General features: G+C 41.3%; 1 protein-coding gene across 2 annotated transcripts in view; it reads right to left on the bottom strand.

The window, feature by feature from the left end:
* Positions 1–18,123: 18,123 nt before the first annotated feature.
* Positions 18,124–24,164, bottom strand: part of LOC134344100 (coiled-coil domain-containing protein 149-like) — a 106,596-nt gene continuing 100,555 nt past the window's right edge. For both annotated transcript variants that reach the window (XM_063043357.1, XM_063043358.1), the window contains one exon: positions 18,124–22,422. In XM_063043357.1, coding sequence (XP_062899427.1) covers positions 21,857–22,422 — 566 coding nt within the window. In that variant the 3' untranslated portion in view covers positions 18,124–21,856. The remainder of the gene's footprint in view (positions 22,423–24,164) is intronic.

Here is a 24,164-nt window from a genome sequence, read left to right as displayed (position 1 = left end):
GCGATGTTCATGCCATCAGGTTGGAGGCTACTCAAATGGAATATAAGGTGTTGTTCCACCAACCTAAGTGTGGCCTCATCATGGCAGTGGAGGAGGCCATGGATGGACATATCGGAATGGGAATAGGAAGAGGAATTAAAATGGACGGCCACTGGGAGATCCCGCTTGTTCTGGCGGATGGAGCATAGATGTTCGGTGAAGAACATCAGAAACATATATTTAGCCTTGTGATCTTTTGCAGCTTCTTATCTTTATTCAACTTTAAATAATTGAAAAATTACAGAATAGTTTATTGGTTAAAAGCAACAAATTTACTTGCTAAAATCAAGTTTCATTTCACCAAGAATACTCCTTACTGTTTGGATAAAAACCCCTTCACTGTTTTGGTAACACGGAATATGGAAGAACTCAGCACCTATGGAAAGAAATAAACAGTCAACATTTCAGGCTGAGACCCTTCATCAGAACTGGAACAGAGCCAGAATAAGAAGATGGGAGGAGGGGAAGGAGTACAAGTTAGGAGGAGATAAGTGAAGCCATGTGAGGAGGAAGGTAGCTGGGCAGGGGAGGGAGGATGAAGTGAGAAACTGGGAGGGGTTGAGTGGAAAAGGTAAAGCGGTGAAGAAGAAGGATTCTGAGGAGAGGAGAGTGGATGATGGGAGAAAGGGAAGAAGGAGGGGCATTGGGGGAGGTGATAGGTAGGTGAGGAGAAGAGAAGGGCAAGGAGGGAGCCAGCATGAGAAATCTAAAAAGAGAAAAGAAGGCAGGGGCAAAATTACCAGAAGTTAGGTAAATTAATGTTCATGCCTTCAGTTCGGAGGCCACCCAAATGGATTATGAAATGTTGCTCCCCCAACTGAGAATGGCCTCATCGTGGCAGTAGAGGAGGCCATGGACTGACATGTTGGAATGGGAATGGGGAGTGGAATTAAAATAGTTGGCCACCAGTAAATGCTGCTGGTTATGTATGGGGCAATTTCCAGTGATTGTGAAACCTCTTGTGTTCGTAATTTTGGTGATGGTTTAGACAACAACTTTGTAATGAAAATTGTGACTGTATACTATCTGCTCAAGAGTGGATTATACTGATTTGGAGGGAAAATAGAGTATAATGAAAGATGGGAAAAATTATACCAGTTATCCAAACTTATCACCAAAGAGAATAGAAGTACCTAAGATGCATTCAGTCATTTACTGTTCCTGCATTGCATCGCTGATCTCTAATTAGTTGTAGATTAGATCAACATCATTGCCAGTGTTTTAGAAGCAGCCATCTGTACTCTCACTTCCAAAATTCATAATGCTGTTTGAAATAGCATAAGTCGAGATGATTTTTATGCAATACAAATTTGTTTTTCCAAAGGCTCAGTACATTTATTCTATGTGGCTGAATATGAAGGTCTGATAAGCAGTCTCATCAGTGCTGCATTCATCGATGACAGGTGGAGCAGTGTTGAGAATTCTATACTTCCGATTGTATAACTGTGCTGTCCATGCCTCGTGGCAGTAGTCTTGTCCCTATACCTAACGGTGGGGTAGAGAATTCTGTAAGGAAGGAAATGTCTTGAGAAAAGCTGATTCCAGAACCATGCTGACGAGTGGCATCTACATGACTGGGATCAGTTTGTGTAGCAATGTTTGCCAGTGCAATATGGTGGGCTTTTCCTTCCATTTGAGGTGACATTCCGGCTAAGAGCATTGTGTGTCTGGACAAATGGGCCTTTGTCTTGTCCTGAATTAAGTTCTATGGTCTCAGGTGAGAGAAGTAGGTGGTATATAATAAAACTTTCCCTCTTTGTTCTGTCTGAGTGTACACAATGGTGATCATCATCCTTGTGGGGTGCTGAAGGAAGCTGGCACTAGGCAGTGGCTTCTGAGGCAACAGGAGCCCTGGGGTCACCGACACAGCATATAACAGGCCTCTTGATCCATGATGTCCATGATGAAGAGCAAGACTGAACCGATGGACCAACTATCTATACCAATCCCATTTCTACCACTCACTTGAAGCCTTCTATGCCTCAGTGTTTCAAGTACACTTTAAAATACTCCATAAATGGTGTGACAGTTACTGCCTCTACCATTTCAGTAACCATCTGGGTGAAAAAATCCTCAATTCCCCCTTAACTGTCCTGCCTCTTACATTAATCCTATGTCTTCTGATTATAACCACCACTGCTATGGAGAACATTTTTTATCTACTCTCTCTGTGCCTTTCATAATCAGATCACTACACAGCCTCCTGTGTTCAAAAGTAGACAAACTCAACCTACCCAATCTCTCCTTATAGCTGAAGTTCTGCATTCCGGGCAATACCTCCACTGCATCCCCTCCATTCAATCATATTCTTTTTTAAGGGTAGCTTGATTCTCCATTTATGGATAAGGTCTCAGAAAAGCGGAGCAACAAGCAATCTGCTGGAGAAACTTGACAGGTTGGACAGCATCTGTGTGGGGAAAAGAACTGTTGACATTTCAGGTCAAAATCCTGGAAAGCTGGAGATTGGAGACAGAGGCAGTTGGATGCTATATGGAGGCAGGCAGAAAAATAAAGCAGATGGAGTTCAGGTGGGTAGGGATGGATGAAAGTGAAGACAGCTCAGGCAGTGATAAGCAGGAATGCAAAAGCTACCAGTGTAGAAATCTAATGAGTAAAGAAGGTGATAATGGAACCCATTAGGGGAGAGGTGAAGGTCAAATGGAACAAGAACCAAATAGGGGAGCGAGGGGGAGAGAGTGGCAGAAGTGCATAGGCACTAAGTTGATGGAACTAGGAAGGGGGAAGGGATGAAAATGGGTGATGGGGAATGGAGGGAATGTGAAAGGGGACAAGAATGTAAGGACCAGAGGAAGATCGGAATGGAAGGCAGAACCGGGATAAGAACACAATGGAGGTGAGTGTTACCTGAAATTAGAAAGTTCAATGTTCTTACTATTGGGATGTAGACTACCCAGGTGGACTATGAGACATCACTCTCTTAGTTTGCATTGGGCCTCACTCTTGCAGGGGAGAAGGCCAAACTCAGGCGGGTCAGTATAGGAATGGAAAGGGGAATTTGAATGACAGGTATCTGAGAAAGCTGGTCTTAGAAGAACCCCTAACCAACTACTTCATCCCAATTTGTAAACTAATCAACTTGATAGAACAATGACTATGGGCTGTAAAACTATGAACCATGTAAAATGTATGTAATTGACAGGGAAATGGACATTATTAATATGGAAACTTGATCAGTTAATGAAGTAACTGCCACTTTTGCTGGTTTGGGAAATTAGACTCAAGGATACACAGCATCTTCTATCAAACATATACTTGTATTATATCCATCCAATGAAAATTAATAGAGCTGGATATGAACAAACTCAGGAACCTTAAATTTCCTATCCATCTATGGATAAACACAATCTAACAGAATATAAATTAATCCTCAACAGGAAGGAAACATCAGTAAAAACTGAATGATTTCAACTATTGTGTGGCTGAGGAAGGGATCTCATCATTGAGCAATGTGCCATACCCAGCTTCAAGGAAAATGGCCAATATTTTTGATCTTTGTCCCTCTTATGCGATAATGTTCCCAAACATCAGTTTTACTGGTAAAACATGTAAGTAAAAACGTTGCTCAAGACACAAACATCAATTGACCTCATCCTCATCCTTTGTGCAAATATTTGTGTCCTACCACATGCCTGATCAATAGTGTACAGATCACAACAATGGCCAAGTCCTCGTCTGGACCAATCCCCAATTACACCTCAAAATAATCCATCTAGCCAAGTGAAAGACAAGCCTCCCTTCAATATCATTAATATGAAGAACTTAAGCACGTGTAGTTTCAAAGTGCATGTGAGCAAGTTTTGATTCATTTGATTCTGAAATCTTGAGGAAAACTTCAAGAATAATAAAACTGAATGCTGCATGAGCTTACTGTATCTGGAACAACAAGGACTCATTCGTGGTTACTGCGGTTCTCTCTGTATCTACTCGATCAAAACATTTCATACTTTTAAACAGCTTGCTTTGGTCAATCTCTCAGCTTTTTCTCAGGAGAAATGATGCCTGCTTTGTTCCTCCTTCCATTCAATGTAAGTCCTTATATTTTCAGTTTCATAGTATCAAAACTTCTCTGCACTCCCTCCAAAATAAAAAAAAGCCCAGAAAGACGATTCTGGAAGTATCAGGGTATCATGAGGAGTGTGGATCTTAGAAAACAGAACAGTGAAGATCAGGAACAAATTCCTTTGGTCCATCATGTACAGTATATGTTGACCATGAAGTTGATCTAAACAATTTCCATCTGCCAGCATATGGTTTGCATCCTTTATTTCATGCCTTTTCTCGTGTTTCTCTCAATGTCACTTAAACCTTGCTATCAAATCTGCTTCTATCACTTCCCTTGGCAATGCTTTCCAGGCACATACCATACTCTGTGTGAAAAAAAAATCACCTCGTAAATTTCCTTTAAACTTTTCTCCTCTTAGCATAAAGCTATGGCCTCCCATATTTAATATTTCTACCCTGGGGAGAAAGACCTTGACCCCTCCTTTCAAATAAGACTTTTATCTTAAATTATGTTATTACCTTTACAGAACTTAATTCTATGTTCTTAACTGAGACCTAGATCTGAACTATGTACCTCCCAACAACTATGACAGTTTTAGCGTACCAAAGCCCAATGGCCGAGATGGAGGTCTTGCAAAAGCATTTCGGGTGCAATCTGCTGCCTGTCAATAATTTTTCAAGTTTTGAGGTGCATGCACTACTGTGCAAAAGTCTTAGACATATATATATACACTTTTGCACAGTATTGTATCAGTCAAGGTGAAATGAGTTTGTAAATCCGGCAGTCAAAGGATGTGAGCACGGAGAGGGTAAGTACTGTGGGAGGGGTGTGGCAGAGGAGAAGTGCCAGGGTTGGGGGTGTGGCACATGTGCAGACACACCTAGCGTCGAGATTCCAAACAATTGGTTAATTGGTCATTATGGAGTGTCTCTCTGGTGCTTCCCGCTCCTTCCCCTCAGCTTTCCCCTTTTCCCAACCATGATTCCCCTCTCCCTGCCCCCTACCCTCTCAGTGCACAATAGAGACCCATATCAGAATCAGGTTTATCATCACTCACATATGTCATGATTTGTTTTTGTGGCAGCAGTACAGTTTAATACGCAAGTCTCAGTACAGTGCAAAAGTGTTAGTCATTCTAGCAATATGTATGTGTCTATGATTTTACCACAGTACTAAATGTTTTAAAATTTGTGGTACAAATCCTGTCCTCTGCTTTATTATTTATTGCCCTCCTAAATCCAATGCCTGCTTTCTTTTGGAATTCTCAGAATACTTTAGATTTAGATTAGATTAGATTATGAGGACATTCAGTTCTTGTTTATTATCATTTAGAAATGCATGCATTAAAAAATGATACAACGTTCCTCCAGAATGATATCACAAGAAAACACGGGACAAACCAAGACTAAAACTGACAAAACCACATAATTATAACATATAGTTAAAACAGTGCAAAGCAATACCATAATTTGATAAAAAGCAGACCATGGGCATGGTAAAAAAAAAGTGTCAAAGTCCCGATAGACTCATCATCTCACGCAGGCGGCAGAAGGGAGGAACTCTCCCTGCCATGAATCTCCAAGCGCCGCCAACTCGCCAATGCAGCAGCATTGGAAGCACCAGACTGCAGTGGACTCTGAGTCCGTCTGAAAACTTCGAGACTCCGACCAGCCCTTCCGACACAGCCTCTCCGAGCACCATCCTCTGCCGAGCGCTTTGACCCCGCCCCGGCCGCCGAGCAACAAGCAAAGCTGAGGACTCGGGGCCTTCTCCTCTGGAGATTCTGGACCACACAGCACCAGCAGCAGCAGCGCAGGCATTTCAGAAGTTTCACCAGATGTTCCTCCGTGCTCTCACGTCTGTCTCCATCAAATCAGGATTGTGCACGGCACCCTACTTGACAGATAACAGATATTCATCACCGGAGTGGCTGCTGCGAGCTGCGTCGTGTCGCCATCTTCTCCTCCCGCTGACTTATCCTTTATTATACTAAACTACAACAGGATTGTCATCACTGGTGACTTCAATATTCATATTAAAGATCTCTCAAATGTGATCAAAACAACCTTTATGCATGCTTCAAGGCATGCAACTCAACAACGACCACGAAGGCTATCCCCCTCCGAGGTGAGCAGCCGCAGTTGTGAGAAGGACTCTGCAGAGAGTCAATCCCCTTGAGGTGGCCAGATCAGACAAGGTCCCACGGACATCTTCAACACTTCACTCACCCAGGCTGCTGTCCCCCGCATTCTTCAATTTAGCCCCCATTACCCCTGTACCAAAGAAGTCTATACTTTCAGAACTAAACATCCACCGCCTGGTGGAACTTGCACCAATCCTCATGAAGTGCTTTGAGTGGCTGATAATGGCACAGATCAAAAAATCCATTCCTGCCACATTGGATACTCATCAATATGCTGACTGTCAGAGCCACTCTGTGACAGATGCCATAGCATCTGTCATGCACCTAGCCCTGACACACCTAAAAACAAGGACACTTATGTCAGAATGCTGTTTCTGGATTTCAGTTCGGCATCCAACATTTTGTCCCACAGACTTTGGTGAACAAACACGTACTACTCGGTTTAAATACACCACTCTGCAAATGGGTTTGGATTTTCTAACCAAAAGACCACAGCTAGTCAGGATGCACAACCATGGGTGCCCACCAGGGCCTTGTGCTGAGTCCATTACTGTACACTCTGCTCAAACATAACTGCACAGCTAAATACCTGAGCAAATGCATCACCAAGTTTGCCAATGAGATGATAGTGGTGGGGCTCATTGCTAATAACAATGCGACGGCCTACAGAGAGGACATGAAATAGCTGGAGGCCTGGTGCCAGGCGAATAACCTTTTAATGTCAACAAGACAAAGGAGATGGTTATCGACTTCAGGAGAACTCACACCACTCACACCCTCCTTTACATCAACAGCACAGCAGTGGAAAACTGTGTTATAACGTGTGTATGTAATGAAGAACTTCAGTTTCCAGTGGCTATGTGGGCAGAACTGGAAATGACATTGGTGAGCTAGTTGCACACGCTGACTGAGTTGAACCAAAGCCATTTTGTAAATTAAAAATGTCCTAGCATTTTACCCATGCTGTTTGTCTTCACTAAGAACAAACATAAAGTGGTGTCAGGTCTAAACACGCAGCATAAATGTAGACCATGCGTGACTAAGGAAAAGAAGTTAGTAAACGGACAGAAAAACCAACCAGCGAGGCAAGAAACCACGTTGATCCTGAATTCACCAAGAGAAATTCAGGTGAGAGAAAGGCCAACAAATTTCCCATCATGGATAACCTAAGTCCTCCAACACCTCTGCAGTTTACCAGCAATCTAACTGATAATTGGAAACGCTCCAAACAGCGATTCAATGTATATTTAGTGGCTAGTGCAGTGGGAGGAGCTGATGAAAAGTGGAAAGTGTCCATTTTTCGGCATGTAATTGGCAAAGATGCTGTGGACGTCAATAACGGTTTCAAATCAATGAGACTGCCTTCACATCAGACACCCTGATGACAAAATTTAATGAGTATTTTGTCCCAAGTAAAAACAATGTGTTTGAGAGATACAAGTTTTTTTTTTCCCGTGACCAGAAACAGGGTGTGAGCTTTGACCAATACTTACCTGAGCTTCACACACTGAGTACGTCCTGTGAGTTTAGGTTTGAGAGACTCATTATTTAGAGATAAAATTGTCTCTAATGGGTCCAGATATTGAGCTCAGGGAAAGATTGCTCCATGAAAAAGATTTGGCACAAGAAAAGGCTGTGAGTATGTGCATGGCAGTGGAGATCACACAAGCACAAGCCAAGGATCTGCACAGAGCAGAAACAACAGTGCATGCTGTGAAAACAGAGGAGCAGTATACAAGAAGTTTCACAAAGTAACAGCAAAGCAAGGTGCTGGGCTCAAAGAGTAAATGCAGCAAATGTGGATGGAGGTATGCACATTCCAAAGTCGTGTCCTGCTTATGGAAAGTCCTGCAATAATTGTGGGAAGAAAAATCATTTTGTAAAGTGCTGCAAAGCTGGAGCTACCAAGAGAAAGGTGCATATGGTTGCTGAGGAAATGAAGGAAGTCCTTGTTGATTCTCTACAGGCTGCTGGTACTGGTAAAACAGAATGGATTGTTCCAATGACTGTGAATGTGACAGCAATTCCATTCAAGCCAGACACTGGAACCCAGATAAATCTGTTATCCATAGATGATTACAAGACTCTCAAAGTAAAGAACAAGATTTAACCAGTGAAGATAAAAGTGACAGGCTATACTGGTGAGAACATTCCAGTAAAAAGGGGCTGTAGGTTGTATAGTGACCTTCATGCACAAGGGGCAGCACCTAAAGGCACAGCTACTGTTTGTAGTAAAGAGTACAGCCAATATTAGGTCTGAGTGCATGTGAAAAGCTCAACCTAGTGAAAAATGTTTTTGTAGTGGCTTCACAGACCAAAGATGCCACACTTCCCTCATGGAAGAGTATGCCGATGTTTTTGTGGGTCTCAGATGCTTACCTGGTGTACACAAAATTTATCTAGATGAGACAGTAGCTCCTGTTGTCTATGTGTGCAGGAATATTGCATTTGCATTTAGAGACAAACTTAAACAAGAACTAGCACGCATGGAATGGATAAATATCATACAGAAGATTGAAGAACCAACACATTGGGTCATTAGTCATTGTGCAAAAGAGAAATGGAGAATTGTGGATGTCTAGACTCAAGAAATCTCAATAAAGCCATCGAGAGAGCATTTTAAATTGCCAGCACAGGGGGAGATCATGTTCCAGTTGGCAGGTGCCAAGTGGTTTAGTGTCGTCTTGGTTTAGGCAGATGAAGTTGGATGAGGCAAGTTCAAGACTGTGTACTTTTAACAAACCACAGGGAAGATATCACTTTCTTTGGCTACTGTATGGGGTCCTGTCCACACCAGAAATCTACCATAAAACCATCCACATGATCTTTGAGGGCATACCTGGTTTTGAGGCCAGGATGGATAACGTCATCATCTGGGGGTCAACCAAGGATTAACATGATGCACACCTGAGACAAGTGCTTGATGTGCCATAGAATGTCAATTTGAAATTAAATAATGAGAAATGTGAGTTTGGTGTTAAGACACTGACTTTCAAAGATGTCATATCGGAAGAGGGAGTGAAGCCTGACCCAAGAAAGATGTCAGCTATTGAAAACATGGAGAAGTCCCAAAACAAAATGGAGGTGAGACATTTCCTGGGGATGGTGACTTACCTGGCTAAGTTCATCTCTCGACTGTCTACTGTGTCAGCACCACTTAGGTCACTCCTTGAGCAGCGTAACGAGTGGATTTGGTCTCACGAGCAAGAAGAGTGTTTCCAGAGGCTGAAAAAAGTCCTAACTGAAGAGCCCATGCTGAAGTTTTACGATCTGGAAAGGTGTACTAGGACCTCAGCTGAAGTGTCCCATTACGGTCTTGGAACAGTACTACTGTAGCAGCATGATGGCACATGGCAACCTGTGGCCCATGCATCAAGAGCTTTAACAAGTGTGGAAGTCAACTCTGCACAATGGAGAAACAGCCTTTCACCAGTGCATGTGCATGTGAAAAGTTTCCATCAGTATACCTATGGACAAGCTTTTGAGGTAGAAACAGACCAGGAAAATATATGTTTGCTGCTGATGCACTGCCTCGAGCAGTCAACAAGGAGGAAAAGAGTGACCAAGAGATTCGTTTAGATGTATCTGCATGATTTTCACCCCATTCCAGTATCTCCTGATAGTACAGAGAAGATTGGGACAGTTGTAGGGACAGATGAAACAATGAAAGTACTCAAAGAGACATCACAGAAAGGATAACCAGTAACTGAGGATGACTGTCCAATGTGTATTCAGGGTTATTGAGCAGGCAGAGCTGAATTGTCAGCAGTGGAAGATATGGTCATCAAAGCGAACAGGTTTGTGATTCCAGTGTCTCCATGCAAGGAAATGCTTCAGATGAAGGGCATCTTAGTGAGGGAAAACATAAACAAAGAGCTTGTGAAGTAATGTACAGGTCAAGAATGAACCAAGACATCAGCCAGACCACTGCTTCATGTGAAATATGTTTTAGCTACAGACCAAAGCAGCAAGCAGAACCGTTCATACCACATCCTGTACAGCGATCCCCAACCACCGGGCCGCAGAGCATGCGCTACCGGGCCGCGAGGAAACGATATGATTTGGGGATATGAGTCCGCTGCACCTTTTCTCATTCCCTGTCACGCACTGTTGAGCCATTACCTGCGCGTCATCCTCTTCAGCGCGGGAAGGAGATTAACTCCTCGAGCTTGCAAATGACGGCGGGCTGAAAAGTCTGTTTGACATAACATTTCTGCCGGCATTCTGGATCAAAGTCAAGGCTCAATATCCTGAGATAGCCACAGAAGCACCGAAAACGTTGCTTCCATTTCTAACATATCTCTGTGATGAATGTAACAAAAACTAAATTGCGGAATAGACTGGACATAAGGAACCGCGTTCGAGTATCGCTGTCCCCCATCACCCCTCGATATGACCGTCTTGTTACAGGAAACAAGCCCAGAATTCAGCGATATTGGTGCGTTGCAATGATTTTATAAGTTCATACGGGGAAAATATGCGCTGTGTTTAATATCCAAACGTTACTTAAAATGTTATGATGCTATTGACTTATATAACCATATAACAATTACAGCACGGAAACAGGCCATCTCTGCCCTTCTAGTTCGTTCCGAACGCTACTCGCACCTCGTCCCACCGACCTGCACTCAGCCTATAACCCTCCATTACTTTCCTGTCCATATACCTATTCAATTTTTCTTTAAATAATAATATTGAACCTGCTTCTGACACTTCTACTGGAAGTTTGTTCAACACTTACTTCAAGCTCCCCTGATAATTGACTTATTGCTATATTCATGCGAGGAAAATGCGCTGTGTGTTTAATATTAAATTCGTTAGATAAAGCCTTTTAGAAACGAAATTGAGTGTATTAGCCACTTACCACCTATATTCCGGTCGTGATTAACACCCCCCTCCGAACAGAATCGCTAAAAACGATTTGTAGAAAAAAAGGATAGGCATGTGCACGCATGCGCACTGGTTCCCGCGCAAGGCTTCATGGTCATTGTAGTCTTTCTCTGGGTAAACGCAACGTATTTGACTGCTACTCTTGTGCGTTGGCAACCATCCCCCCCCCCCCCCCGGTCGGGCGGTGCGCCGGTCCGTAAGAATATTGTCAACATGAAACCGGTCCGCACTGCATAAAAGGTTGGGGACCCCTGCTGTACCAGACAGGCTGTCCTGACGAAGGGTCTCGGCCTGAAACGTCGACTGCGCCTCTTCCTATAGATGCTGCCTGGCCTGCTGCGTTCACCAGCAACTTTGATGTGTGTTGCTTGAATTTCCAGCATCTGCAGAATTCCTGTTGTTTAGGCTGTATTTCACTCTTCCTTCAGTTAGTCCTGACGCAAATCCCTTACTCACTCTTCCTTCAGTTAGTCCTGACAAATCCCTTACTCACTCTTCCTTCAGTTAGTCCTGACGAAGGGTCTCGGCCTGAAACGTCGACTGCACCTCTTCCTATAGATGCTGCTTGGCCTGCTGCGTTCAACAGCAACTTTTATGTATGAGGCTGTATTTCAAAGTTGCATTGGATTTGTTTGTATGTAATGGGAAGAGTCACATTGTTGTAACAGGCTACTTTTCCAGTTACCCAGAGGTTGCAACACTCCAATCAGCATCCAGCAAAGCAGTCATCAACTTCCCGAAAGCTGCGTTTGTGAGGCATTGAGTTCCATGTATCTGACAATAGTCCACATTTTTTAAGCTGTGAATATGAATGCTTTGCCAGTAATTGGGGATTTGGACATCTACCTTCAAGCCCACATCGCCCAAGTCTAATGGCCGAGCAGAGAGTTCAGTCAAGGTAGTGAAGGCCTCATGACGGACGAAAGAATTTCCACAAAAGTCTGATGATTTATAGAAGTGCGCCATTGCAGAATGGCCTTTCACTAGTCCAAATGCTAATGTGTCAACGCATACGTACTAAACTTCCAGGGCACAAATTCTTGTTGACACCTAAAGGAGTACACAAGGTCAAATTGGCTAAAGTAAAAGAGGAAAAAAAACAAACACAGTATCATGACAAGACTGAAAAGGCTACCAGTCCTGAAGCCAGGAAATTGCATGCGAATCCGAGATGACGTTTCCAGCACATGATCCATGAAAGGATATGTGCAAGAGGAAATTGCTCCACCTTCCTACCAGATCCAGAATGAACAAGGAACCATGTGGACCTCTGACCACAAGCTCCAAACTATAGCTGTGACACGTCACCTGTCAGTACACCAAGGGAGCCGACAGATGTAGAAATAAATTTACTGATCAGAATTCTCAGAAAGACACAAATATTAACACACCAAATACAAGCAATATACTTGTGGAAACATATAGAACAGTGGTCCCCAACCTCTGGGCTGCGGACCGATACCGGGCCGTGAAGAATGCAGCGATGCAGCAGTGGCCGGAATGCACCCAGCACATCTTTAAGAAAAAAGCCAAAATAAACAAGCTAATTAATTAGGTGCCGCCCGGCACATAAATGTCAGCCCAGAACAGAGGCGACGCAATCAGCAATCACCTCTGATAGTGAGGTACTAACGAGCTAACTATAGACCTATATCAAATCTTTCCTTCCTGGGCAAAATTCTTGAGGAAGTGATTTTCAACCAACTCAACAACTTTTTAGAACAATATTTGAGAAAAGTTTCAGTCAGGTTTTAGAGCAAACCACAGCTCGAGACATCCCATAGCAAATTTGTCAGTGACCGTAGGCTCAGCACTAATGGCAACAGGGTATCAGTCCTAATTCTCCTAGATCTAAGTGCATCCTTCAACACTCTCCAAAATCACGTTGAGAAGTAGGTTGGCCTCTCTGGTAGTGCCTTAATTGGTTTTGTTCATACGGTATATCTTAGAGAGAATTTTTGTGTCTGTCTTAGAGACCAGTTTTCTGAGGGATACAACATACCTATTGGTGTTGCTCAGGGAAACGGTCTTGGTCTCTCACCCTTCTGCTTATACCTGCTTACCTTAGTAGATATCGTTATAGAACATAAACTTGAACTTCACAGTTATGTAGATGATGCACAATTGTTTATCTTGGTTGAGCCTGATGATGATAAAACCCTGTCTTCTCTAACTTCTGGTGTGGCTGCAAAAAACAAATGGTTGAGCAATAATTTCCTAAAGCTAAGTGAAGATAAAGCTGAAATGCTTTTAGTTGGTCCCAAAGCCAAAAGAGATAAACTTCTTGATAAACTTGGCTCCCCTTGTAAAATCAGAAGTAACAATCCCGTCTGCTGTCCTTGATTCAGATTCGAAACTTAAATCCCTCATAAAAAAAAGTGACCAGTGCAGTATTTCTACACTTAAGAAATATTGTCAAGGTACGTCCATTTCTGTCACTTAATGACACTGAAAAACTAATTCATGCCTTTATATTGAATAGACCAGATTACTGTAATGCACTTTTTACTGCCCTTGACGTCTATTGGCAAACCTCAAATCATTCAGAATGCCGCTGCGAGGCTTTTACCTAAACCCAGGTTGAGGGAGCATATCACTTTCATCCTAACTACTCTGCATTGGCTTCTGTACCTTTTAGAATTGAATTTTGAAGTTCTTTCATTAGATTTTAAAGCTCTCAGTTGTCTGGCACTGGAGTACATCACAGAGTCACTTTCAGTTTATAATCCTGCTCAAATTCTCAGATCTTCTTCCGCCAGTCTCTTAAATTTAACCAATCTCCCTCAGAAGTTCATCAGCAGGTCAGCTAATTTGAACAATGCTCCTAAACTGTGGAACTCAGTACCGATAACTATAAAGAATACAGACTCAGCTGACACTTTTAAACACTAGCTCAAAACCTATTTATTTAATTTTGCTTTTAACACCTGCTTGTCTTTTAGTCCTAGAGTCATGGAGCACTGAAGTACAGAAATAGGCCCTTCCACCTATCTAGTCTGTGCCAAACTATTAACCTGCTTAGTGCCGTCAACCTGCACCTGGACCACAGGGACTACAGCCCTCCATACCCCTGCCACTCACTTACCTATCCAAGTTTCTCTTAACATGTTGAAAGGGAACCCACGTCCACCACTTCTGTAGGCAGCTTGTTCCACACACTCACCACCCTGATTGAAGATGTTCTCCCTCATGTTCCCCTGAAACACTTTACCTTTCACCCTTAACCTAATGACCTCTAGTTCTAGTCTCACCAAACCTGAGTGGAAAAGGAATTTACCCTATCATAACTCAGGTCCTGGCAACATCTTTGTAAATTTTCTCTTTATCCTGTTGTGAAGTACTTTGAATTACATTGTTAGTTTGAAAAGTGCTCTGTAAATAAATTATATAGATATCTGTTAGTCTCGTGAGACCATGGATTTGCGCCTTGGAAGGTTTCCAGGGCGCAGGCCTGGGCAAGGTTGTATGGATACCGGCAGTTGCCTATGCTGCGAGTCTCCCCTCTCCACACCACCAATGTTATCCAAGGGAAGGCCATTAGGACCCGTACAGCTTGGCACTGGTGTCGTCGCAGAGCAATGTGTGGTTAAGTGCCTTGCTCAAGGACACAACACGTTGCCTCAGCTGAGGCTCAAACTAGCGACCTTCAGATCACTAGACCGATGCCTTAACCACTTGGCCATGCGCCAACACATAAATATATTATTTAAATTTAATGTCAGAGAATGTATACAGTATACAACCTGAAATCCTTACTCTTTGCAGACATCCACAAAGCAGAGAGAAAAAGAACCCAGGGAACAAATGACAGAAAAATGTTAGAACCCAAAAGCCCCCCTCCCTCCTCCCATGCACGAGCAGCAACAAAGCATCAACCTTCCCCCCACCTTGTCCCAGTGGAAAGCATTTGCCCCCCCCCCACTTCCACCCGTAGACCATTAAAATGCTGTTTCCCAGATGAACCTGAAGAAATCGCTCAGCTCTGCAAGAACCTCTGGTGCCATCTTTAGCTCCTTCCACTCCTGTTATTACTGTTATTTTTATAATTAACAATTCATTTAGACTTGATAGAAAGATGACGGGCAAAAATTGCTAAAACCTTCCTTAGGCAAACATTTCACATCTCCGATTTAAGTTGTGGACCCTTCCTTCTTCACCATTTCAGCAAAGCCTTTGCGATCAACTGGAAGGATGTCTATGGAGCTGGCTGAACTATTCTGCATATTCACATGCTGTGTTTGTGGGACTCTCGGAGCAGATGTCTGAAGATTGCCTCCGAAAGCTCTTGGCCAGTAAAATGGTGCTTCTGCATTTAGTCGAGAAAGTCACAGTGAAGCACTCTGGAGCCAATAGCTCTGTCCCGAAGCTCTGCTCCAGCATGACCTGCCTCTTAACAAGATGTGTGCAATTTACCCGCTGCTACAACAGGGATCACATCTAATAAAATAGTTCTTCATTTGCTGTAATTGCTTTGGAACGCACTGAATTTTACATTTTAGTAAGATCCTTAACTGCTTGCATTTTGAACCAACTGAGGAAAGCTATTAGGGATGTGGGTAGGACTGATGAAGGAAAATTAGTTGCTCTATGAGTTGCAACCACTTGTAAGAAAATATAGAAGTTGTGCCACGTTTAAAAGAAGAGAAATGGGCCAAGATGTGAATAGGTAATGTAAAATAATAAACTGATTCATGATTTTATCTTGGAAAGATCTATCCACCTGGTGGGACCACATTAAAAAATCACCCCAGGTATTTTTCAGGTGAGGCTCAAAGAAAACAGTCAGTAATAAAAGAAGCAAAACACACAAAATGCTGGAGGAACTCAGCAGGTTAGGCAGTATCTATGGAGAGGAATAAAATGTTGATGTTTTCGGTCAAGACCCTTCATCAGGACTGGAAAGGGAAAGATGCCAGAATAAGGTGGTGGGTGGGGTAAGAGAGAATGTAGGGTGAAACCAGGTGAGGTGGAAGGTGGGTGAGTGGTGGAGGGAGATGAAGTAAGAAGCTGGAAGTTTATTGGTTGAAGAGGTAAAGGGCTGAAGGCAGAATCTGATAGGAGAGGACAATGGAGCATTGAAGAAAGAGAAGGAGGGGCACCAGAGGGAGGTGGGCAGTTGAGGAGGAGTAAGAGGGGAGCCAGTACCTTCCCACTGACCTCCCTGCATTGAAGCCCCTGCAAAGCCCTATCCCTGTAAGTAGAAGTGCCCCTACAAGTGCCACTTAGGGTCCCAAACTTCCAGGTGAAGTGACACTTACCTGTGAGTCTGTTGGGGTCAACTACTGCATATGGTGCTGCCACTGCAGCCTCCTCTACATTGATGAGATCTGCTGTAGAATAGGGGACTGCTTCATCGAACACCTTCACTTCGTCAACCACAAAAGACAGGATTTCCCTGTAGCCACCCATTTTAATTCATTCCCATTCCGTCAGTCCTTGGCATCCTCTGCGGTCCTTATCACTTTCACTTCTCCTCATCACCTTCCTCTGGTACCCCTCCTCCTTCCCTTTCTCCCATGGTACAGTCCTCTCCCATCAGATTCCTTCTTCCTCAGCCCTTTCGTCTTCCATTTATCACCTCCCAACTTCTTACTTCATCCCCCTTCCTCCTCACCTGGTTTCACCTATCACCTGCTAGCTTGAACTCATTCCCTTCCACCTTTTTATTTTGGCTTCTTCCCTCTTCCTTCCCAGTCCTGATGGAAGGTCCTCAGCTTGGAAAGACAACTGTTTATTCCTCTCCATAGGTGCTGCCTGACCTGCTGAGTTCCTAAAGCATTTTGTGTGTTTTGCTCTGGATTTCCAGCATCTGTAGAATTTTTTGCATTGATAACTTAGTCCTTTTTACTAAATTGCTTTATTTTGTATCAAGTATTCTACAAAAGGTTGACTGAGTACAATGTTATCCATAAAATTCACTATTTAAATAATGTATTAAACTTGATGGCAGTGGCATTTTGTGGCAATTGGATTTCAAAAGTAATGCAACTCCAAGCAAGGAAAGGAATAGGTTTGAGACAGCTACTATATATGAAAAAAAACAGTACAAAGAAATTGCTGCGCGCAGCAGCATTATTCCAAAGGATGCTATACATGCAGAGTGGCACGTAGCAAGCCGAGGGAAACTTTACTTCGGAATGTTCCTTGAGTGTCAGGATCTTCCCTCCCATATCATCATGTCTGAGTACTCTTTTCATCCAGTATTTACCTTACCTTTGCAATTGTACTGTCTGATGGCATTTTCTGTTCCTTGTCCCAGTTCCCATTCCTACTGATGCAACATTGATAATTGTTGTAACAAAGTTGTGAAAAAGTAAAATGTTGTGAGATTTGTTTGAACTTATGGTTTAGCACAGAGAACCAGCAGTGTACATCTGGTGTACAGGAAGGCCTGAACTTAGCGAGTATTGGAAAACCAGGTGACTTGGCACTTATTTATGCCTGTGTGGATCCTGGCTTGATATCCTGTTTAAATTCCTTTGAAAGCATGTGGGCAAAACTTAGGAAAACCTGCTCCAGTCATGTTCAACAGCAAAGGTGATTGCAAACTGAAGAAGTATCACTTAGGTTGAACCAGAGGAGCAGTGTATGATGAAGTGGACAAGGATCCCATCGACACCTTATTCTAAACAGCCAAAAAATTAAACTCCCAATCAGTTTTTCTTACCAGAATGGTTTTATGAGGCTTTAATTAAATTACAGAAACTGCCAAACTAAGATTGCATCACAGATTTTATCAGCGCAAAAAAAGGAAAACGCAGTAGCAGTTACAAACATGATGAGTCCATAGATGCTTCAATCCAAGCCTAGACACCTGCAGCATTCCCTGCATGCACTTCTGGTGTTTGAGGCTAATCTATCCAAAAAATCAACCAAATTTAGCCCAGAGGGAAAAAATGCAAAATCTAATTTTTTTAACAAATAAAATCAAACAATATGAAACATCAAAATCAACACCAAAATCAAACAGGAAGAGGTACAGTCGACGTTTCAGGCCGAGACCCTGATGAAGGGTCTCGGCCTGAAACGTCGACTGTACCTCTTCCTAGAGGTGCTGCCTGGCCTGCTGCGTTCACCAGCAACTTTGATGTATGTTGCTTGAATTTCCAGCATCTGCAGAATTTCTGTTGTTTGCATATTTTACACAGTTTTGTTCAAAGTCTCCCAATAAAAAGACATAGAGGTAATTAACTATTCCTGTGGTTGGAATCTGCAAAGTTCCAGATATACCTTTTATATTCAAGAGTTTCAATTCCAGCAAACACTATGTTCATCCATTAGCAGAATGTTAGAAGAAACCTACATTGGCAGGGTATAACCAAATGAATGTTTTATTTCCATTCTATAAATCTATTCATTGCTAATTGATTTAATATGACACATTCACATGTATGCCTGTGTTTTTGACATGAATATTGTTTCTTTTGTGTCGCTTTGAAGGCTGTCAGGTGCAGAAATGCCAATGTTATTAATACAGACACTGTGTTCAATCTGATAGCGAGGTCACTGTGACATCATGACAAACTGTGCTCACACTCGGCCATTGGGCAGAATATAGAGAGGAGAAAATGATGAACAAAAAGCAAATAAATTATTTACAACCTCATCAAGCTTGAAAGTGCTACTTGGCTGATGATTTTTTAAATTAATTTTTATGTGTATTTACTGAAATACAAGTGAATTGGACCAGACAATTTGCATGCAAAATGCAACAAATGACGAACCTAATGTTGGTTAAAAGGTAAATGTTGGACAGTGGAGAATATTAAACAACTAGTTTGGAGAAAAGGCAGATGTAACTCCAGTGTTTCAGTATTTAACCCTCTGGCATGACAAAACTGGGATAAATCCAATTAAACAATAGATTAATAGCAATAGAGATGGCTAAGCACAAGAAATTAGCACATGAAAGAGCTGTCAGTAGCCTTGGATAAATTTACTTTGAACTTTGGAATCTTGTCACATAACAAAACACCACCTGGAGGAGAAAGTGATAATTGCCTCTCCCTTTATCAAACTGTTCAATACAATTGAAGTTGGAACCAAAATGGTGCAATAAAAAGATCAACTTGAGAAGGGGAATTAGTAACATGATAGTCTCAGTGGAGGGCCATAGGACAAATATAAAGATGATTGGAAATGGTGGAAGAAATTCACAAGCTATTCAAATATTCACACCCACACCCTTCAGATCAAATTAACTTTCCGCTGAGTTTGCCGTCCCCTCAAACAAGTGATTTATTTTCATACAAAAAACTATTGTAACACAGGGGTATACCATTCAGGTAATGGAAATCTGCCCTATTGGAACTCACAAATCATCACCAAAGTTTAAGATTCAAAATAAAAATGATCTCTTACAGAGCTTGCGTGAAAAAAATAAATACAATAAAAACATATTCAGAGAATTGAACTAATTTATCAAAGATAAAGATTACAGATTGCCAGTTCATAAGGAAGACCACTTAAGAGATGTGCTTTAGAAACTGACAAGACAATCTTTTCTTTTGATATATGGTCAATGATACTTCATCAAACAATGTAACATCCAAGTCCAGTACACTGAAGTAACATCCCTTTTAAAAATGTTAAAAAATAATAAAATAACATGTTTTTTAAAGTTCTACAAAATACCAAGGCCTTTAGGCAATTGGTAATTAATTAATACCTTATCTGCCATTCTAAATAACTTTCCAGACCTAAATTTATTTAAGAATTCTAATTGGCAATAATCTCTCTTTAAGATGTGTATTCCCTGTGAAGATGATTCTTATTTTGAGACTAAGATATTTAGAAGAAAATCCACCTATGTTCAGTTTGAGTTGATCAGAAAAAGAACTTTCAATGTGAGATGCCTGAAGACATGCAGCCAATAATAAAACTTCAATCAATCAACTTTCAAGTAAAATAATAGCACAGTCCTTTTCTGTAGGAAAAGCCATCAAACACAAAAGAAATTGAAGAAAATAATAAATATTATGACAAATATGACTTCTATCACTAATAAAGTTATAAAGAACATACAAACTAACATGAAAACACAATCATTTACTCAGACAAATATTCCCCTCAGATTCAATCAACTTATGATGAATTTTTTTCAGACCATGATCTTGCAGAGTGCTGCTCTTAATTTAGCTGCAAGGTGTAATTACTGCCAAAATTATTATTATTTTTGATTATACAATCAATGGCATAGAAGGTAATCTTTAAAAAGCCATTGCTATACCCTTACCTACTTATAGCTAACCTTAAAATGGTTGTCCAGTTATTTTTGCCATTATTACTTTCAAAAACACAGCTTTTGAGCCTTAATGATTCTTGGAATGCCATGAACGCATACCTCCATGTAAAATTAACTAAGAGTTACCAATCCAAATAAAGTGATAGCCTTGTTGCTGATTCTTTGCATTTAAGTGATTGGTAGCGACCTCCATTTCTCCCACATTATACTTCCCTGCCCTTGATAGTTACTAGTTCCCATTACTTTATTACCACTTTCAGAATATGTGCTCTAAAATTCCATAGTTTTTGTCTGTTGCAAAATATCCATGTTAATTAGTAAAATTAATTTATAATTAAAATAAATAATTCCTATTAGTACAATAATCAAATTCTCCAGATGCCATAGACTTGATTATGAATGAAATACAGAAATTTTGCAATATTGAGAACACCACTTCCTCTTGTTGATGTCCCCATTTTTTCTTAAAATTAGAAGTATGAAATACATGTTTTTAAACTCATGAATAATAAAACTTTTACATTTTGGTGTCATTGGCTCCTGCCTGCCAATAATTAATATTAGTGACTGTACTGTACATCACCAGCAATAATTAGAAAAACTGAAAGGAACAAATCTCTTGATTTATTCCAAGAAAAATGATCTTATTTATGTAATCAGCACTACAATCCTATATCACAGTCCATATAACTCTGCAATATATACCAGAGAAATCATAATCTGCAAAAATTAAAACAGAACTTGCTGCAAATCAGGCAAAGAGGTGCTGAAAAAGCACCAGCTAGTAAGCATCTGTGGAGAGAATATTCTTTTATGTGAAAGTGCTTCAGAGAAAAGATCTACTCAAAAATCATTAACTAACTTTGCAAATTAAAATTTCTCTTATGATTTGCAATTGTTAGAACAAAGCAGAAGTTAGATTTCCTGATGTTACAAGTCAATCAAAGCAGAGGAACATGCTGGGGTGTTCAACCAGTATTCCCATGTTGGACTCTGCTTCTATTGAAGTCAATGGAACCACATCAGGACATATGCACATAATACATAGCAACTTCGATATTGCACCTTTAGTTCAAGTGACTGGACAAATTTGTATGCAAGAGAAACATTATGAAACAGAACAGAGAAAAATAAAACTCCTCTTAAAACTTTATCCACAGATTCTTTTTAGTTTAAAGTATAGAATGATTAGAATATGACTCCCTTACTTAGGTGAAAGAGAAAAAGTGCTATAAACTGAAACCTGTCAGAAAGGAAGCAGAAAATTGTTTTAATTAACACACTATCCTAACTTTTTTTCAATAGTTACTAATCATTGTGATTATTTATTCTATTTTGAAGTAAAAAATATGGAAAGAGTTCCTTCTTCGTGTAATTCAGATAACTGCACACAATATAGAAACTTGCCAGCACGTCCAGAAGAGTTTTCAAGGAAACTACTGTTTCTTGTTGATCTCAAATTAAATTTATAAGTTTTATCATAATCTTTAAACTATAGGAATAAACAAAATATGAACTATGCCACATGTTCTCTGTGATTTTCTCCAGTATTTTCCGTATTACTCTCAGATATTGACTGTGGATCTGTAGTCACCAAGCTGTGCTGTTGAGAATCCGAATTTCTTTTGGAAGTCATATTTAATGACACAAAAGTTGTGTTATCTCCAAGATTATCCAATGGTTCATTAGTTGTTTTATTTTGATTCCACTGGTCACATTCAGAATTAGACTGTTTGGCCGATTCTGGACTGGCAATGAAGGATTTCAATTCAGATGAAAGACCATCATGATTGTGAGATTTTTCAATAAACTGCATTTCTGAAGCACTTGTTTCGTTACTGCCATCGCTTAATTCAGTAGTAACTAACTTTTCAGCCATTTTTGTTATTTCATTTCCTGACTGAGATTGGGATACTGGTGAGTCCACTGTTTGGGCATCTGTTTCTAGAGGCAAAAGTACTGGACTTCCACAATTATTAGCTTGTTCCACTTGCATTTCTTCAGACCCAGTGGATTTTTGCTCTTCACTGGTCAGTTCTAGTGCTGCAAGATGAGGTGGAGTCCTGTGATCTTTTAATTGATCTGTAAATTGACAAAATATCAGTGACATTTTATGATCCTAATATTCATAACAGTGGACCTTATTGACCCTAATTAATTCTCTATTTCCCTAACATATTAATGCAGGACTTCTCAATTCCATCATTTCTTTCACCATTCTCCACAGTTTGGTGTTACCAACAGAGTAAATAAAACTCTGTATGGAGCTAGTTTTGCATTTTAAAACATCATCAAATCTATGGTGTCAATATAAGCAAACTTCTTGACCCGCAAAAGGCATTAGATTCTGAAATAAAACAAATGAACAAACTTTAAGTGTACTAATTATCATGATTTTTATTGATAAGGAAAGATCAGGATTTCCTTAAAAATTGGTGGATTGTAAATTACTTGATGAAAGATGGAAAATATATTTCACCAGTTAATTTTCACATGATTTTATTTTATCTACGTTAGTCACACTTGAGAGAAATGTGACCAAGGTGCCAGACAGTGACACAGAACTGACCATTGAAGCCAACTTGAAAACTCAAGTTCTGAAATTTCTATCATACTTCCTACTTCAAGTTGTGGTTCCAGAACTAGTTTGTTTCCCTCTTAAGCAACACACATAAAATTTGCTGGTGAACACAGCAGGCTAGGCAGCATCTCTAGGAAGAGGTACAGTCGACCTTTCGGGCTGAGACCCTTTGTCAGGACTAACTGAAGGAAGAGCGAGTAAGAGATTTGAAAGTGGGAGGGGGTGGGGGGAGATCTAAAATGATAGGAGAAGACAGGAGGGGGAGGGATGGAGCCAAGAGCTGGACATTTGATTGGCAAAAAGGATATGAGAGGATCATGGGACGGGAGGCCTAGGGAGATAGAAAGGGGGAGGGGGAAGCCCAGAGGATGGGCAAGGAGTATAGGAGTATAGTGAGAGGGACAGAGGGAGAAAAAGAGAGAAAAAGAATATTTATATATATATATATATATATACACACACACACATATATATATCTATAGGGTAGGTTCCGGTAAGTTTTTTGTCCAGTTTGTTTCGAGTAGAGAGAATGCCAGACAGGACGTTGGAATGCTCCTCTTGCAGGATGTGGGAAGTCAGGGAGCCCTCCGGTGTCCCTGACAACGACACCTGCAAGAAGTGCATCCAGCTGCAGCTCCTAACAAACCGCGTTAGGGAACTGGAGCAGGAGCTGGATGACCTGCGGATCATTCGGGAGAATGAGGAGATTATAGATAGTACCTACAGGGAGATAGTTACGCCAAAGGAGCAGAGCACAGGAAATTGGGTCACTGTCAGGCGAGGGAAGGGGAAAGGGCAGGCAGAACAGGGCTCCCCTGTGGCCATTCTCCTCAACAAGTATACAGCATTGAATACTGTTGGGGGGATGACTTACCTGGGACAAGCTGCAGCAGCCAGATCTCTGGCACTGAGTCTGGTTCTGCAGTGCAGAAGGGAGGGTGGAAGAAGAGGAGAGCGGTAGTGATAGGGGACTCGATAGTTAGAGGTACTGATAGGAGGTTCTGTGGTTGTGACAGAGAATCCAGGATGGTTTGTTGCCTCCCGGGTGCCAGGGTCAAGGATGTCTCTGATTGCTTGCATGACATTCTGAAGTGGGAGGGTGATCAGCCAGATGTTGTGGTGCACATTGGTACCAATGACATAGCAAGGAAGAGTGAGGTGGTCCTGGAGAGTGAGTATAGAGAGCTTGGTAGGAAGTTGAAAAGCAGGACCTCGAGGGTGGTAATCTCAGGATTGCTACCTG

This window comes from Mobula hypostoma, chromosome 3, assembly GCF_963921235.1.
Source record: "Mobula hypostoma chromosome 3, sMobHyp1.1, whole genome shotgun sequence".
NCBI classification, from domain to species: Eukaryota; Metazoa; Chordata; class Chondrichthyes; order Myliobatiformes; family Myliobatidae; genus Mobula; species Mobula hypostoma.
This window is presented reverse-complemented; position numbering and strand designations above follow the sequence as displayed.